Source organism: Embiotoca jacksoni, unplaced genomic scaffold, assembly GCF_022577435.1.
Source record: "Embiotoca jacksoni isolate LCO1_2020_lvr unplaced genomic scaffold, fEmbJac1.0.p SCAF_40, whole genome shotgun sequence".
Lineage (NCBI taxonomy): Eukaryota > Metazoa > Chordata > Actinopteri > Embiotocidae > Embiotoca > Embiotoca jacksoni.
In genome coordinates, this window is record NW_027185393.1 from 998878 (window position 1) to 1016445 (window position 17568).

Here is a 17568-nt window from a genome sequence, read left to right on the forward strand (position 1 = left end):
ACCTTTCAGATTTCTTCGGGCTCCAAAAAAGACCTGAACGCCAGGGACTTCCTGCCCAAGTCCATCATCTCTGCTGTGACCCGCAAACGTAAGAAATGCCTCAGTACCCACCTGCCGGGCAGCAGCGCCGATGAGGACTCCGAGCATGAGCCAATCAAAGCCAGCAACTACGGGGAAGAAGGAGGAGGAGGAGGAGGGGAAGAAGAGGAGGACAGAGGTGAGGAAGAGCAAGTCAAGGGAGAACATAATATTCCTAAAAAAGAAAAAAGGCATGGAAAGGAAGATGGGGTGAAAGCTACAGAAACTATGGAGGGGAAAGATTCATTGGCAGGAGGAGAAGAAGCCGAAAAGGACGTGAGGAACGGAACAGGAAGCGCCGCAAAGAGCTTCCAAAAGGAGAGCCGACAGAGAACGACCTTACCGGCACCGCAACTCCGTCCAAACAGTTTTCTCTACTCACGCCACCAGATCCACGCCACATACCCAACACTACCACCTGTCACCAACCCCCCTTCCCGTTTGAGGACTCACAATCTGGCCAGAGGTCGCCCGACCGTCCCTCTTTGGATCTCCCCCACGAGGCCTCCCAACCTCTACCAGATGTCTAGCAGTCCTGATAGTCAGCAGCCAGACTGGAATCAGTCGGCACCAGTCCGCCACAGGAAGACCAGAGGTGGCCGAACCAGGGCCGTGTCCATGAATCTGGACCTTGAGCTGGGCAGGAGTGAGGACAGAGTGAGAGGATGGAGAGCGGACAAGGTGGACGTGATCAGAGTCACCGAGGCGGCACCAGGTCAGCCTGGACGTGTTGGGATTCCTCAGGGATCAATTGTGGGTCCCGGGTCAGTTCAGCAAATAGGTCCCCTCCCTCATCTCGCCCAGGAGGCTCCTCCTCCTCTCTCCTCTTCTACCTCAGGATGGATAGATCAAAGCTCCCCAGGACCTTCGACTGTGGTCCTGAGGAGATCGGCCCTAGACCCACGGGACAAGACCAGAGTGTGGCGTCGTCACACAGTGGTCGTTTAATCCCACTGTTTCATCTACTAATGCAGGATCAAGCACTTGCCCTTTACTCACTAACACTGGACCACATGTCACCGCTTCTGAGGTGTCTGTCAGCAGGGGGTTCGGTCGTCTAGACACTCTTCCCTCTCGGCTTTTTATCGACCCTAATTTTGGAGACGTGCTCTTCTGGTGAAGGAAGTCTTTGACATTGTGTGGAGTTGTAGAGTTTCATTCCAATATCAGGTTACCACCATTTGAAACATGTAAAACTGATGTAGTTATCTATGTCTTTATACAGTATACTATGCAGTCAACTGTTCGGTAAATAGCAGGAACTGAGATCCTGACAAAATCTCATCGTTCTGTTCGAAACACACATCCGTGAGTCAGGGAAACGTACAGTTCAGGTGTGGTTCTGGAAGCTTTGTGACAGAGTGCACTCGGGGCGGCGAGCTGGTGAACTGTATGAGGGTTCATCTCTGTGTGACGGGCACCAGTCAAATGAGTTTGTATTTAGGTTCACAGATCAGGAAACAAGACTGATGCACGGTTATGAAGAGAATGAAAAAGAAAACGCAGAATACCGGCACTCACAGAGCAATAAAATATGAAACATTTTATTTCATAAAATATGAAACATTTTATTGTGGGCAAAAAAAAGGACACGCTGATGATGGCTTATGTCCCCCATTATCTATCTGTCTCAACTCGTTAGTGGACCTGCGCTGCAGGAGAGGCCAGTTCAAGTAGAACCATTGAGTTTCAGGTCGGAACCCTTCGGCTTTAACAGAACCGAGCTAATCAGTGGAGCTTCAGCACCCCCTGCAGGTGATACATGGTTATTTAACCTGTCAAATGTTTTTTTGCAACTACAGTTTTGTTGCAATTTTCAGTTTAAATAGTCAGCACTGGAAATACAAGAATAACCCCTCGAAACATTTTTTAGCGCACACCATTGGTGAACTAAGTGATGAGCTAACTGCTAACATGTTATCATTCGACACAATAGCTTTCTGAATCAATGAGCTTGTTAAATGACATTTAATGCACAGTTAAGACAGTTTACTGTTGTTCAGAAGTGCACATTCAAGTATTGTAAGACTCAACAAACAAATCCAAGTTAATTGAATGACTTTATTTTGTTGCAGAGTTTTTCCATTACATTACCCAGTGGCTTTAATATGTCATGTTTTGAAATGAAACCCTTCAACTGTATATTTAAAGTGATAGATGGTGATAAATACATATTAAGTAAAAAAATAAGAGAAAGCCATATGAGACATTTGAGATTGAGCTCCAGAGCGGCTGCTGTTCCAGCTGCAGTCACTCTCATCATCCGTCTGGATTCACGCTGGTGTCTTCTCCCACTGCTTTTCACTAACGATGTCTTTGACAATACCCGTGTAGTCAAATATGTGATATGCACACTCACCTGCCAGCCTGAGTACACCACAGCACACTAAAGCTGGTTAGCTTCAGTTTACTTCTCAGCCCTTTACGAGCTCTTCCAAAGCCTCCTGCGAACCTGCAGGGAACCTCAGCAGGACTCGCTCACCCTCTCTGGACTGATGGGACTTGGGCGTCACGCCAAAGCTACCATGGACTTCAAAAAATGCATGCATGGGTCAGTGACATGAAAAAAAATATGCAAGCCCTAAGTGTTCAACACAAGCCTGTCATACTTCCCTGTGTGTGTGTGTGTGTGTGTGTGTGTGTGTGTGTGTGTGTGTGTGTGTGTGTGTGTGTGTGTGTGTGTGTGTGTGTGTTGAGGTAGGAGGGCCGGAGCTGTGAGGACAATGATGCCTGTTTTGTCACAAGTGTCCAAGGCAGCTATGTGAAGTCATGCCAAAACTCTGTTGTTTTTTTTATCTGGGTAATTGTACACTATCATCAGTGTGGAGAACGGAGAGCTGATCAGAGGAACGTGGTGTTACAGCGAGGCTGCAGCTCGTACATGATATCAGTGTTTTAAACACCTGACAGTGAGTGAACAAGATCCTTAAATCCAAAATCACAGAGTCTTACCCGAGTGATATTTTAGCATTTATTTTCCTTTTTCACATTTTCAGTATTTTTGCTTCCTTCCCAGAACTTTAGTTTTGTAACAACAAAATGGATCTGAACCAAACTGTACTGCCAACCGCTGTCGTCCAACCAGACTCCATGTTTGTCTTAATCATATCTGGACTCCGTCTGTCCTTCTATCTGTGCCCTTGTGCATGTACTTTATGTACGTGTGTGACTGCGTGGACCAATTTTGTAACAGTTGTACAAAGCCTTGTTAAGTTAACCCGTGTATATAAATATTATACATAATATATTAAATTATTTGTTTTGGAAACTGGTTGGTTTGTCTTTATTTGTGCTCCAAATGAGGGTGTAAGTGAACTGAAATGTGAACTGTGATGACCGACAGCAGTGTGTCAGTGAGCTGGGGATCATTTCAAGTAATAAAGGCCCAATCTGCTGATTTGATGATTTTGACTTAGACTTTGACTCAAACTAGAGACTTAAAGTCCACTTTTGCATTTCATGAAGTGGCTTATGTCGCTAAATTTTGAGTCCACAGTGAGCCAAAATATTATATTGACATTATGCCAAATACATTTTAATAAATATCTGTAATAATACTCAAGAAATATCCTGTATCATCCAAGGAAGAGGGTCTGAAGCAGACGTTCAGGCCCTCTGCAGGGTCAGTAGGGTTCACAGTAACACCTTTTTAAAGCCACTAAGAGTCTCTCAGTTCCTGTGTGGAGGATTTTCAGCCATTCAACCTGACAAAAGGTTTGTAGTTCTGCAAGAGTTGTGAACTCACTGCTCCTGTCAGGTCCATCCACAGATTAAACTCGATGTTTAGATCAGAGACTGAGTACTGAAGCAAAACCTTCAGCTGGTACCTCTGGAGGTCGTCCACTGTGGATCTTGAGGTGTGTTTAGATCATTATTTAGATGTAAAAGACATCTTTGTTTCTGCTTCAGCTTTATTTGTTTTTTCAGTTGGTGTGATCAAATTTTGCTCCTTCTCCCAGTGAAATGTTCTTGTGTGTGAAATGTGTGACTGCCTGCAATAACCATATTCGATCCACCGCCGTGCTCTTCGGTTAGCCCGGTGTTTCTATGACGATCTGCACCTTTTTGCCTCCAAACATACCTCTGCTCATTGTGGCCAAAAAGTTCTGTTTTAACTTCAGCAGTTCAAAGTCGTGATTCCAAAATGCATCCGCCGTTGTTTTTTGTAAACTTATGGCATTGAAGTTTGTAGTGAGGACACTGTTGGAGCCATATTGTGGTTGTTGTTTGTTTTGATTCATGTTTATGAAATGCACAGATTGTGTGTGTGAACAGTGGGTGGAGCCACAGGAAAGGTACCTACTTAAGGAAGCTTCAGGTGATGGGCAGCAGGCGTGTGGAGGTGAACCATCAGTGTTTTAAACAGGTATGAAGGACTGAGTGAGCTATAATCTGTCTAATATAACTCTAATTATGGCTATCAACGCATTCTGAGGCAGAAACACTCATTGAGTCAACAGACAGAAGCTGAAGTCACTTTTTGGCAGCTGAAAAAATGCATTATTTGATTAAATTGGCCCTTTAAAAATATAAACAGGTATAAATGACTGAATGAACTATAATCTTTCTAATTTAACTCTTCAACTTGTCTCATGAAGTTCTCAGTCAATAACATTTTCCACAAGTTTTCTGTTTGTCATTCGCTAAATTCACTCTTCCAGTTTAGTGTTCTGGGGGTCCATCTGAAAAATAATCCCGTTATTAATTCGAAGATAAACCTCAAAAGCCGTATATTGGGGTGCAGGTCCGTTTGAGTGACAGGCCAGGTGTGGGGGCCAGGTCCAGCAGCCTCTTCGCCGCGGGACTCCATTCACGTACATTGTTGTGTTGTAATCTTGTTTCTTTTTCTTCTTACTTGTCGATAAAATCGGTGTTTTTCACAGACGGTTAAGCTGTTTGTGAGCTCGTATTAATAAGTATTTTTTTGTCATAGCGTGTCTTCAGTTAACTGCACCAACGGACCGTTCAAGGATTTAGCTACCCAGTTGTTTCGGTAAGTTAAATAAAATATTCTGTATTTGTATAGTTTTATCACCTTTTGGTCTCAAAGAGCTTCAACATGTTTTTCCATCAAATCATGACATCACATCCTGCTCATCACTAGAAATATCACTGCACTTCCTCAATGGGAACATAGAATTAGAATAGAATGTCATATAATATTAATATAATTTAGTTTTTATAGGTCTATTAAATGACTCATTTGGTGAAGTCGGGTCTCTTTTGGTTCTTTTTGGTCGCTCCGAGTGTTTTCCAGTTCTTAGTCATACCCCATGTGTTGTGTGTGCGTGCATGTGTGTTGTGTTGTGTATGTTGTGTGTGCGGTGTGTGTGTTGTGTATGTTGTGTGTGTGTGTGTGTGTGTGTGTGTGTGGTGTGTGAGCGTGTCCTCACAGACTTGACAGCATACAGACTTCTATTCAATATAGATTTTTAATTTGAACTCATGCTTCATCATTATACATCATCATCATCGTTTAGAGGACAGTATAGAAGCTGTCCTCCCGTCTGTCGGTGAGTCTCCTCCTGAAACACGCCGTTAAATACACGAGTACCGTCAGTTAGTCCACGAGGCCGTCGGAGAGACGGAGACCAGAGCAGACCATCCGACCTAAGACAGGACTCAACATCCAGGAGGGCAGAGAGGTCCAGAACCAGAACTCAGCTCGGGTCCATCAGTTCTGTCCTCTCGGGTCCGGAGACATTCAGAGGGACATCATTACACAACATCTGCAGCTCAGCTTCCAATTGAAACGCTGCTGTTTATGACGCTGATCATATTTGACATATTTATAGAAGCAAAAACCAAAAAGAAATGAGGTGAGTGTGTGTTATATCGCACTACAATAATAATAATAATAATAATAATAATAATAATAATAATAATAATAATATAATCCAAGTCTTTCAGGCTCCTCATGAGCAGCTGAAACGAAGACAGATCATCTTTCACCTCGGCTTCCTGCAGCCGACGCAACAACTTCCTTCAGATGAAGATTCACCTGCTGCAGTGAGAGGATGTCGTGAACATCACCTCCCTCCGGTGACTCAGGGAGGGGGGGTGAACTCTTCACATTACATTCCTGGGGAGGGGGGGGGGCAGTAGGCTCCTTTGATGGATCAGTGAGGGTCAGAGGTCACGTGTCCCCTGGCTTCATGAGGACATGCGACTCCTCCGGTGGGCTCTCCTCAGCAGGTAGACCAGACCCTGGGCCACGAACGGCCAGAGCAGGAGCAGCAGGACGGTCTGACCCGACACGTCCAACGGCCACCGCTTCTCCTCCTGACGGGAACATCACACACTCCTTCAGTCGCTGAGTCGACACCGCACACAGGCGCACACAGGCGCCGACTCAGCAGCTTCTTCCCCGGCCGTCACAACACTCACAGCAGCCGTGACTTCCTGTCACTAAATGTCTGCAGTGTTCACCAGTTTTTAAAAACAGCTCTACAGGAAGGCTCGGCAGCCCAATTTATGATGGCTGGATTAACCAGTAAATGATTTATTTTTGGAGTCAATAAGCTTCCTAACAACTGATGTTACAGCCTACAGCCAGCAAGACAACATAATCAAAACTACCTGTTGTAGATCCAATGTTTACATGGTTTTCTGCGTTTAATGAAAGAACCGAACTGAATGCGTTTGAGGAGTTTTGAGGACCTGCAGGTCCCGATGATCCTGGGGAGGAGAAGTACTGCTGAATGGGCGCCGTGTGGACACAAACTTACATTTACAGAATAATCACAGCGAAATCACTGCTGTCTGCCACAGTGTGCTTCTTCATACGACCACTGGGGGGCAGCAAAGTAAGACATGAGCACATCTACATGAAGTGACATGTTAAGTCATAATAGAGCATATGTACAGTCACAGTAATATACCATGGAACAACAGATTATGACCTCTGACCCCAACATATGCTGGATGTTTGACAGTTATATTGATATTTAAGAAATCTCAAGCCAATTATTATTTTTTACATCATCACAAAAGTAGTCTGCCTTCAATAATTATTTGCATTATCATTTAATAAGCTGATTCTTTTGTCTGTAAAATTTGAGAAAGCAGTCACGAATAATTCTGTTAAACATCTAATCAGTAAATTCAACCACTCATTGCAGCTTTATCTGTTTAAATGGATTTTCTGAGCATGTGAACAGCTGATGTTTGGGCTCAGTGGCAGTGATCTGTTTTTGATCAAATGTCTACATTCAGGATTTAAACATGTTGTTCTTTCCATAAATCTGTCAATCCAACTTCCACCTGTCGTAGAGATTTCTGTGATCTGTGAGCCTCCTACAAACCTCCACATAAACATGATTTCTACCCGAATCATTTCAAATGCTTGTTTCTGACTTAAATATAAATGTGTTCATGTTTGATATCACAACATCTGACCAGTGTATATATTCAGTATATTCAACACACTGAGACCCAAAGCCTCTTACCTGCTGCGAAGCTGTAACTGCACACTGCAGACACGGTCTCCACGGCGACCCCTGAGCCTGTCACACAAGCAGCCGTCAGCTACGGAATAAACCTCAAACACAAACGTGCTGGAAATAACTACAACTACTTGGCTGTAAATGCTTTATCTCGTTCAGGTGAGCCTCTGGCAGCCAATCAGAAGTCGCGGTTATGACGGAGAGTCTTACGTGTGTGGCGGCGAGCCTCTCCACCACCTCCAGCCGCTCCATCACGCTCTTCATGTCCTCTCTGAGCCTCCGTAGAGCCAAGATGATCTGCTGCTGCAGGTGGGCGTCGTGCAGCCTCTCGGCCCCTCCCTCTGAGCCGTCTCCTCCTCCTTGTCCGGCCCTGCCCCCGCCGCCCGGGCCCCCCCGCCTCGGACTGCCCTGAGGAACACCACCTGTGGACCATTGCGGGTTAGTTGAATTATTAATTGCTGATTCGTCAAACAATTCCTACAGAAGATCTGACAACAGTGTGAAGTGGAGTTTATCAGATTGTCACTTGGAGCCCCGAAATGTTCAGTATGAAATAAATAGAAATGTCATCATGGCATCAAAAGGAAGCTAAATTAATCAATATAAAATGATGATGAAATATTGTTTTATAACTTATTTTCTTCGCAGGGTTGAGGGGTTATCATTTATATTTCAACTTTTTTTTAATTTTAAAATGCTCTCCAGTATATTTTCATATCGTATTTATGTATTTAATATTCAGTCATACAACAGGCAGTCTTGTCTCAACGTCTCACTTTTCAGCCAATCACAGGCCCTCTGCCTCCCTTAAAGGAGCAGTGTGTAGGACAGTGGCATCTAGTGGTGAAGTTGCAGATTGCAACCAAATTAACTGAAAAAAGTCTCAAATATGAACTGTCCAAAAAAAAGCATAATAGGAAATAAAATAAAGAATAAACAACATTTTATGACAATCTGTTACATTTAAATAATGTTTTCAATTATTACACAAATCGTTGCTTCATTTACATACTTTACAAAGTGTTTTTCGTGTGATTATTCATATCATCATTGATTTAATATTGAGCACTTGGCAGCAGCAGCTTACGTTCTCTCCAGTTGTGGTTGGAGCCTTCTCGCCCGGCGTCCCGACTCCTCCTGGGGGGACCCTGGCCCTTCCCGTCCTCCGCTCCTTCTCCTCCTTGACCTGCTCCGACCTGTCTGCCATCCAGACGTCCTTCCAGCTGATGGATGTCAACCGGAGACGACTCCGGGGACACGTGGCCGTTGTGAAAGCCGTTGGACTTCCCAACTGGAATCTGAGAACAGGTGATGTTTGAACGTTGGTTCCCGTATCGTCAGCTGCGCCGTGTTGTTATCTGGAGGATGTGCGTGAGTCGTACCTTGATGTTGCCGAGTTGCTCCATTGAATCTACGGAGTCACAGAAGATTTCGCTCTCCGAGTCGCTGGTCAGCGGCAGACCTTCAGTCCCTCCGGCGTCTGCAGCGACACACAATCACATCTATTCATTCCTCTGTTGGTTCAGTTTTACACCGTGTGGTGTCGCAGGAACAATAAACCATGTTAGGAGAACAAATCCACAATCAGAAGTGGCCAATAACAGGATCTTTAAAGAGATTTGAAATGAGTGAGAGTTTCAAGCAAAAGTCACAAAAACAAAAAAGTATGAGTTCCTCAAATGTCCAAATTTGTGGTTTTCTGAGACAGAAATTATACTAAAGTGAAGATATCCGAGTTGGTGGAAAAAAACAAGACATCTGAGGACGTCACCCTGGACTCTGAAATCTTGGGATGGATATTTTTTTCACAATTTTCTGATACTTTTTCAACCATCCAATTGTTAAGATGATCATCAATAATGAATTTGATCGTCGATGTCAATCAGTCTTTCAATCTGGACGCAAGTTATTTTCACTTGAAATCCGGGTTTTAAAAATCTAGATGGTTTAATGTAGACGTAGTTTTATGTTTTTTCTGCAAATAAAGTGTTTCAGCTTCTTTTTTCACTCGTCCGTGTGTTTGTCCTGTTTGTCTCAGGCTCTGAGCTCACTGTCGTGTCCCTGAACGCCTCCCTGAACGACACACAGCTGCTGCTGCTGCTGCTCACGGTGCCGAGGTACGGACATGAACACGAACACGGACCGAGGTACGAACACGGACCGAGGTACGAACACGGACCGAGGTACGGACACGAACACGGACCGAGGTACGGACACGGACCGAGGTACGGACATGAACACGGACCGAGGTACGGACATGAACACGAACACGGACCGAGGTACGAACACGAACCGAGGTACGGACACGGACCGAGGTACGAACATGAACACGGACCGAGGTACGAACACGAACACGAACACGGACCGAGGTACGGACATGAACACGGACCGAGGTACGGACATGAACACGAACACGGACCGAGGTACGAACACGAACCGAGGTACGGACACGGACCGAGGTACGAACATGAACACAGACCGAGGTACGAACACGAACACGAACACGGACCGAGGTACGAACATGGACCGAGGTACGAACACGGACACGAACACGGACCGAGGTACGAACATGGACCGAGGTACGAACACGGACACGGACCGAGGTACGAACACGAACACGGACCGAGGTACGGACACGGACCGAGGTACGGACACGGACCGAGGTACGAACACGGACCGAGGTACGGACACGGACCGAGGTACGAACACGGACCGAGGTACGAACACGAACACAGACCGAGGTACGGACACGGACACAGACCGAGGTACGGACACGGACCGAGGTACGAACACGGACCGAGGTACGAACACGAACACGGACCGAGGTACGAACACGGACACGGACCGAGGTACGAACACGGACACGGACCGAGGTACGAACACAGACCGAGGTACGAACACGGACACGGACCGAGGTACGAACACGGACACGGACCGAGGTATGAACATGAAGCTGCACTCATACGTACTGTTGAGGAGGGTGTTGGCAGTGAGGGCCACAACTTCAGACGGGCTGAACTCTGGATCCTGGTCCTCTTTAGCTCCGCCCTGCTCTTCATCTTCAGCCTGCTCACTGCCCTTCAGACCTACAGTAACACACAAAGACTCTGACACACACACCACAGGTATTGTTCATCTTAAAGTTCCTGTAATTTATGTTTTGCCCACCTGGGGGCAGCAGAACAACCTGAATATTTTACATGTTTTGCTATTTGACTACGGAATAATTTAGAATAGAATAATTAGATACTCAGAGCTAAAATGTTCTAATGTGGTGACTTGCTGTGTTTTTATAATACAGTATTCACCCACTGACAGTAATGATACTACGTCTACCTGATCAACACACAAACAACTGTGTACATTTGAGAGCCCTTTTGCTTTCTCCCATGACTGTCACAATAAGTGTTGATAACAGATATAATCTATGGTTGATAATATCTATAATATCTGTTCCAACAAATACAGGAGAAAGAACCAACATTATCAGAAAGGTACTGAATTAAATGTATACGTATTTAAATTATATTGTATATATATATATATATATATATATACACACTGTACATACTGTGGATTTTATATTTTATATTTATATTTTTTACTGCTATTTTATTGCTTTTCTATTATTCTATTATTATCTTGTTGCTTCTGTATGCTGCTGTAGCGAAACAAATTTCCCCTCGGGGATTAATAAAGTAACTACCTAACCTAACCTAAAGGGGGATGCATGAAAAAATTATATTTCTATTAACATGTTACTACAAAAAAATTGTAGTAGTGATAAAAAACAAACACAATAATTACTCACAAGTTCCACAATATGATACTTTTGAAAACTAATAAAAGTGTCTTTAATGGTGCAAACAGAGTTTTTTGTGTCAAAATAATGTGATTTTATCGAGTTTAAAACTATTTCCACTGTTGAAGTTATTCCCGTGTTGAAGTGCAAAAACTTTTCAACTCTGGCACTAATTCATTCTGGGATAATAATAAAAAATAGTGACACCTGTGCAGAGCAGTCAGAAGAAGATGGATCTATTCCTCAATATAAGTCACAAGTATATAATATCAAAGCAGGAAACACTGATGGCAGATCTCATCAGGTTAATCTGAGCTACAGATTTCTGTCCAGACCTACAAGTATCTCAATGTGCTCACTGACCTTCTCTGAGAGCGAACAGGGACTCTGGAGGCCGCGGCATGTCATCGATGACCAGGTAGAGCGGCTCGAAGTGGTGGAGGAGGGACGCCGTCTTCTCATTCATGGGCAAGGTGTCCATGACCTGCAGACAGAAGAGATGTCCTGATCGGGACCGCTAACAAACACAAGGCAGCACGCGGCAATCATCTCATACCACATTCACTGGTGCTGATTTAAAAGCCTGTAAACTAACAGAAACTTTGTTTAACGTTAAAGGAGCGCTGTGTAAGATCTAGTGGCATCTCGTGTTGAGGTGCCGACTGCAGCCAAGTGTTTGTCCCTTCTGGGCTGCTGTATTCATGTTGCGCCCTGCTGCCTATAGATATGAAAAAATCATTCCAGGTGATTATCCAGTAATGAAAGCGCCATTCTTAAATGTTCTACTTTATTTCTGTACACCCTTAAATTCTTTCATAAGGAAGATTAAACCCTTTTGAAACATATTTGCAACAAAAAATGTCATGTTTCTACCGTCTTATCTTTCACAGTGAAAGTTCTCAGTAACACCCATCAATCCCAAACTCATTAGCACAGTAATCCCACTCGTAGTTACTGCAGCTGGTTCTTCGATAAATCACACACCGCTGGTTAGAAGTGGACAGATGAGGAGTTTCCAGTGTTTCACATGAAGCAGCTCTAATTCTGGACAAACTAAAAGACATCTTTCTGCTCTAGGAAGTCGAGGCTCCTCCTCCTTTTTCTGCTCTAGGAAGTCGAGGCTCCTCCTCCTTTTTCTGCTCTAGGAAGTTGAGGCTCCTCCTCCTTTTTCTGCTCTAGGAAGTTGAGGCTCCTCCTCCTTTTTCTGCTCTAGGAAGTTGAGGCTCCTCCTTTTTCTGCTCTAGGAAGTCGAGGCTCCTCCTTCTTTTTCTGCTCTAGGAAGTCGAGGCTCCTCCTCCTTTTTCTGCTCTGGGAAGTTGAGGCTCCTCCTTTTTCTGCTCTAGGAAGCTGAGGCTCCTCCTTCTTTTTCTGCTCTAGGAAGTTGAGGCTCCTCCTTTTTCTGCTCTAGGAAGTTGAGGCTCCTCCTTCTTTTTCTGCTCTAGGAAGTTGAGGCTCCTCCTTTTTCTGCTCTAGGAAGTTGAGGCTCCTCCTTCTTTTTCTGCTCTAGGAAGTTGAGGCTCCTCCTTTTTCTGCTCTAGGAAGTCGAGGCGGCTCCTCCTTTTTCTGCTCTAGGAAGTCGAGGCACCTCCTCCTTTTTCTGCTCTAGGAAGTTGAGGCTCCTCCTTTTTCTGCTCTAGGAAGTTGAGGCTCCTCCTTCTTTTTCTGCTCTAGGAAGTTGAGACTCCTCCTCCTTTTTCTGCTCTAGGAAGTCAAGGCACCTCCTCCTTTTTCCTTTGTCATGAAAACCGTTCGATATGAAAGAAAACGCTGCTCTGACTGAACCTGCAGCTCCTCATGTTCAGACAATAAGCCAAGCAGACAGGCTTCAGCATCCCTGTGTATTTATTCAGTGGAACAACAGCGCCATCATGAGGTCAAAATCAAACAACTTATCTGACAGCATTTGCATCCAGCATCCTGTGAAAAAAGTGACACTCCTAAATTGCATAGATTGGTATGATCGTAACTCCAAAAACGTAAGTTTAAAAAAAATTATATTTCAGTATTTTTTTTAGATGTCGACACCACGATTGTTAAAGATGATTAAATGTTGAGGTGGCTGCATTTGTTGGCGTGTAAGACCAGATGTAAACTAAAAAACTGAGGTTTTAGTCGATGCGCTTCACTTTCAGTTATTTATTTATTCATTCATTGATGGAGACATTAATTAATATGTAACTGGAGCCTCAAAGAACCAGAAACGTACCTCCTGTGCTACTTTCTTCATCTCGTCCACGTACGCTGCCATGGCGATATCACTGCTCATCTCTCCCAGACGGCTCCATGCATCCCTACACACACACACACACACACACACACACACACACACACACACAATAAAGACTGCGCCCAAGATCTTTGATCTTTTTCATGAACAAAGCTCAAGACAGTAGATGTGATTGGTGTTACACAGTAAAGTGTCCCTATCGCTCTTCATTAGTTCCACCAACAGTCCAAAGTATTCGATTTACAACATAAAACAGAGAAAACAGAAAATCCTCACGTTTAATGAGCTGGATCAGAAGAAAAACTGTCAAAGAATAATTCATGAATTGACCAGACAGACAGACGCACGCATGTACTACACACCATTTGTAGCGCCCCACTGGGTCCCAGAACCCAGGCCGTGGTACCGTACAGGGTCCGCACACCGCCTGTTTGTACAGACTGTAGAAACGCAGCATCACCTCGTAGGACGGCCGGTAGGAGCCTGAAAGTTACAGACATTAATTCATCACATTTGTTTATCTGGCTGCAGATCATGAAAATAAGACGACATCAAACTCCCATTAAAAAAGTGGCCGTTTATTATTAGCACTGAACAAATGACAGAGATTTCTGCATGTTGTGTTACTTGGAGGTGACGAGTCCTGCTCTCACAACATGCTGATAACAGTTAGCCACTTCACGCCAGCAGCTTTTCTAAATGAACTTTGCTCGTCCAGTCTGTCAACAGAGCGCTCAGCAGGAAGCTCAGCTGCACCAACAGGTCAACCGGCTGCAGACATCTGGTCTAACAGGAGCGCATCATTAAATCCAGCCTCCAAACAACAAACACACGTTCCTCCTGTCCGACCGGCCGACTGAAGCCGGCCGCTCACCGTTTTTGGGAAGGCTATGGATGACGTCCACAGCAGCCTGAAAGCGTTTGTGGTGATCGAGCGCCGGCTCGGCCATCGCCGGGACGGGCATGACCGGAGGAAGTCAACCTGGAAAATACAATCACACTCTGGAGTTAAACGACACACACTTTTCATTTATGTCACATTTAATAACTGAACATGTGCTATTTTTCATCATGTTGCTTTTTTTTAAATGTGCAGCTGGCTCGTATATAACAGGTCTTAAAGGGAAACTCAACCTGAACCCTGTTTTTAACCCCTCTGGATCTCTGACTGACGGGGACGACACGTTTCTAACCTGGTGAAGTGTTGAGCTTCATGCCGGGACGTTTCTGCCGACTTTAACTCACAGCGGGTTTTTTTAATGTCTTATATTTCTTACTTTTCCCCGTGGTCCTGAGAAACAGCTTCTCCTTCCACTGTACGTGTATAAATATGGTTGGAAAGACAATTAAATCAACCTTCAACCTTGACGATGGTCTGGAAGCTCCATGTTTTTTCAGCCCCTCGATGAGGTTGGAGTAGTTCTACCGACAGCAGCACGCCACGTCCAGCAGATGGAGGTCAACACCGATTGGTTGAACGCTGCTCCAACAGTAACTGGAGGTTCAGGCTTCTTAGGATGAAACAGCTGGAAGAGATTCCAGACCCAGATGTTCCTGCAGTGAGTTCGTGTCTGGTGACACCAGCAGCCACTAAACAGCTGTAATGTAATACGTCCACTCGAAGGGCTTGTTTTTTCTCAATATAAATGTCTGACAACATTATGGAAGAGATGCTTGAACCCAAACAGAAGTGTGTCTCCACTCTGCGTCACTAGAAGTTGAATCAGATCATCTCCGGTCTGCAGCAGCTCTCTGCTCTCACAGCACAACTTCGATTTAGGAAACAGAGCTTTGCTAATGATTTCTTTTCTTCTGCTGTCTGTAGTTGTCCTGGTGAAACGTCTTCAGAGACGTTCAGGAGTGTCTCCAGAGAGACGTTCAGGAGTGTTTAGAGACGTTCAGGGGTGTCTCCAGAGAGACGTTCAGGAGTGTCTACAGAGACATTCAGGAGTGTCTCCAGAGACGTTCAGGAGTGTCTCCAGAGAGACGTTCAGGAGTGTCTCCAGAGAGACGTTCAGGAGTGTTTACAGAGACGTTCAGGGGTGTCTCCAGAGAGACGTTCAGGAGTGTCTCCAGAGACGTTCAGGAGTGTCTCCAGAGAGACGTTCAGGAGTGTCTCCAGAGACGTTCAGGAGTGTTTACAGAGACATTCAGGAGTGTCTCCAGAGAGACGTTCAGGAGTGTCTCCAGAGAGACGTTCAGGAGTGTCTCCAGAGACGTTCAGGAGTGTCTCCAGAGAGACGTTCAGGAGTGTCTCCAGAGAGACGTTCAGGAGTGTCTCCAGAGACGTTCAGGAGTGTCTCCAGAGAGACGTTCAGGAGTGTCTCCAGAGAGACGTTCAGGAGTGTCTCCAGCTCTATCCAACATGTGGTCTGTGGAAGCTCTGTGACATTTCATCAGCTCAGATCAGAAACGTTCAAACATGAATGTTCTTCTCTTTCTGTGAACTGTCTCTGACTCTTAGTCACGTCTTCACCGTCTTCCTGAAACAACTCGACTGAGATTTCACAGCGAGACGTCTGTTTTCAGGGAGTCTGTCCACCATGTTGTCAGACAGTTATCTCAGGAATCAGAGCCTGTCGGGGGAAACTAAGAACTGCTGACTGAAGCTCAACACTGGACCAGTTTCACAAGTTGCTGTCCTTGTAGAGGAGGTTTAAAGAAGCACACCTCAGTTGTCCTGGAAGGCCTTCAGGTTGTTCTGGCAGCTTCTTCCTCAACTCTGTCTGTCAGAGGAGTTCCCTCCTCACTTTACATGGAAGATCATTTCAACAACCTGATTTATTTCTACCTCCTGAAGTTGAGATTTAGCAGAAGACCTCTGGCAGCATCCATTTCCCATGTTTGTCTTTGTGAAACTGTCTGTCTCTGAGACATGGACGCTGACACGTCGAGACATCCCCACTGAACTTATTCAGGAGGATGGTCGCTGTATCTGTGACGGGCAGCTGACCGTCTCCCATGATGCTCTCTGTCACGCAGCCTGTGTCTGTTTGTGGATGAAGCAGATTAAAACGTGACATCCTTTACTTTGTATTTGATGTGACTGATCTTAATGGAGTCTGGCACATACTGAGTGTCACGGAAATACTGTCCCTGATTAACACTTCAATGAAATGATCTCGTTCCTGCTGTTTCTCAAGCTGATGGATTCATTTGAAGTTTGTGTCAAACAGGAATGAACACGTGCTTCAGTAGAAACGTAATCTCCTGATTCATGTGTGTCCCGAAAGTCTGCTGAATTCAAGTTTGTGCAGGAGCGAGTCAGGAGCCCGGGTAGCTTAGCACGAGTTAGCCCGGAACTTGTCTCACCTCAGCGGCGGTCCGTCCCGCCGGTATCCGTGAGCAGCACCGTGGAAACGGGCGACCTGCTGTTCTATCAGAGACCACAAAACACGGGAACACTCACGGAAGCGGCTGCAGGCGGTCGTCCCGGTTCTTTACAGGTTTCCGTTGACGGTAAAGTTTATCTGTGGAGCCGCCAGAAGTCGCACCAGAGCCGGACAGACCTGACGTCGTCTCCGGCCACCCCGCGGTAGTTCACACGGACCACTTCCGTGTCAAATCACATGACACGGATTTGACCACGCCCCGCTAGGAGATTTAAAGCTACACTCTATTTTAGTGTCATTATGATGACGACAAAATCACAATCTTCTTTTCAATAGTTCTAAAGTGTAACTGCATCTATATAATATAAATACATGTGTGTACATTTATATACTAAATCTGCAATATTTATATTTTTACATCATTTTTTTTCTTGCGATTTGCTTTAAATATCACTGTTCTTCACTGTTTTATTGTGTTTTTATAGATTTTTTTTTTTTTTTTTATGTCGGTGTAAAGCAGCATAATAGTTGTTTTTATAAGTGTTATATACGTAAACTAATTAGTAGCTATTATCGTGAAGCAATCTGTTAACAAATGATGCATTTTGTCTTTGCCCTTTGATTCCCATTGATTTGAACACTGTTTGGATTCTTTCATAATCTACTAATAGTCCAGAGTCGGAC

The 17568-nt window shown here is 44.8% G+C and overlaps 2 protein-coding genes across 10 annotated transcripts in view; one reads left to right on the forward strand and one right to left on the reverse strand.

Annotated features, from left to right (window-relative positions):
* Positions 1-3346, forward strand: part of LOC138209755 (rho GTPase-activating protein 23-like) — a 77540-nt gene extending 74194 nt beyond the window's left edge. For all 4 annotated transcript variants that reach the window (XM_069168527.1, XM_069168526.1, XM_069168524.1 and 1 more), the window contains exon 24: positions 10-3346. In XM_069168527.1, coding sequence (XP_069024628.1) covers positions 10-1026 — 1017 coding nt within the window. In that variant the 3' untranslated portion in view covers positions 1027-3346. The remainder of the gene's footprint in view (positions 1-9) is intronic.
* A 2145-nt stretch (positions 3347-5491) lies between these two features.
* acbd4 (acyl-CoA binding domain containing 4) lies at positions 5492-17088 on the reverse strand. Of its 6 annotated transcripts, none has more exons than XM_069168561.1 (11): positions 16962-17088; positions 14427-14534; positions 13915-14035; positions 13532-13616; positions 11689-11809; positions 10493-10630; positions 8906-9003; positions 8611-8821; positions 7734-7945; positions 7527-7583; positions 5492-6360 (listed from the first exon to the last, which is right to left on the reverse strand). In XM_069168561.1, the coding sequence occupies exons 2-11, from the start codon at positions 14515-14517 to the stop codon at positions 6232-6234; spliced, it is 1263 nt and encodes a 420-aa protein (XP_069024662.1). In that variant the 5' UTR covers positions 14518-14534; positions 16962-17088; the 3' UTR covers positions 5492-6231. The 6 variants fall into 6 exon arrangements, with proteins under 6 accessions (XP_069024662.1, XP_069024666.1, XP_069024665.1 ...); XM_069168565.1 differs by having other exon boundaries at positions 16865-17088; XM_069168564.1 differs by having other exon boundaries at positions 14916-17088.
* Between the last annotated feature and the right edge of the window lie 480 nt (positions 17089-17568).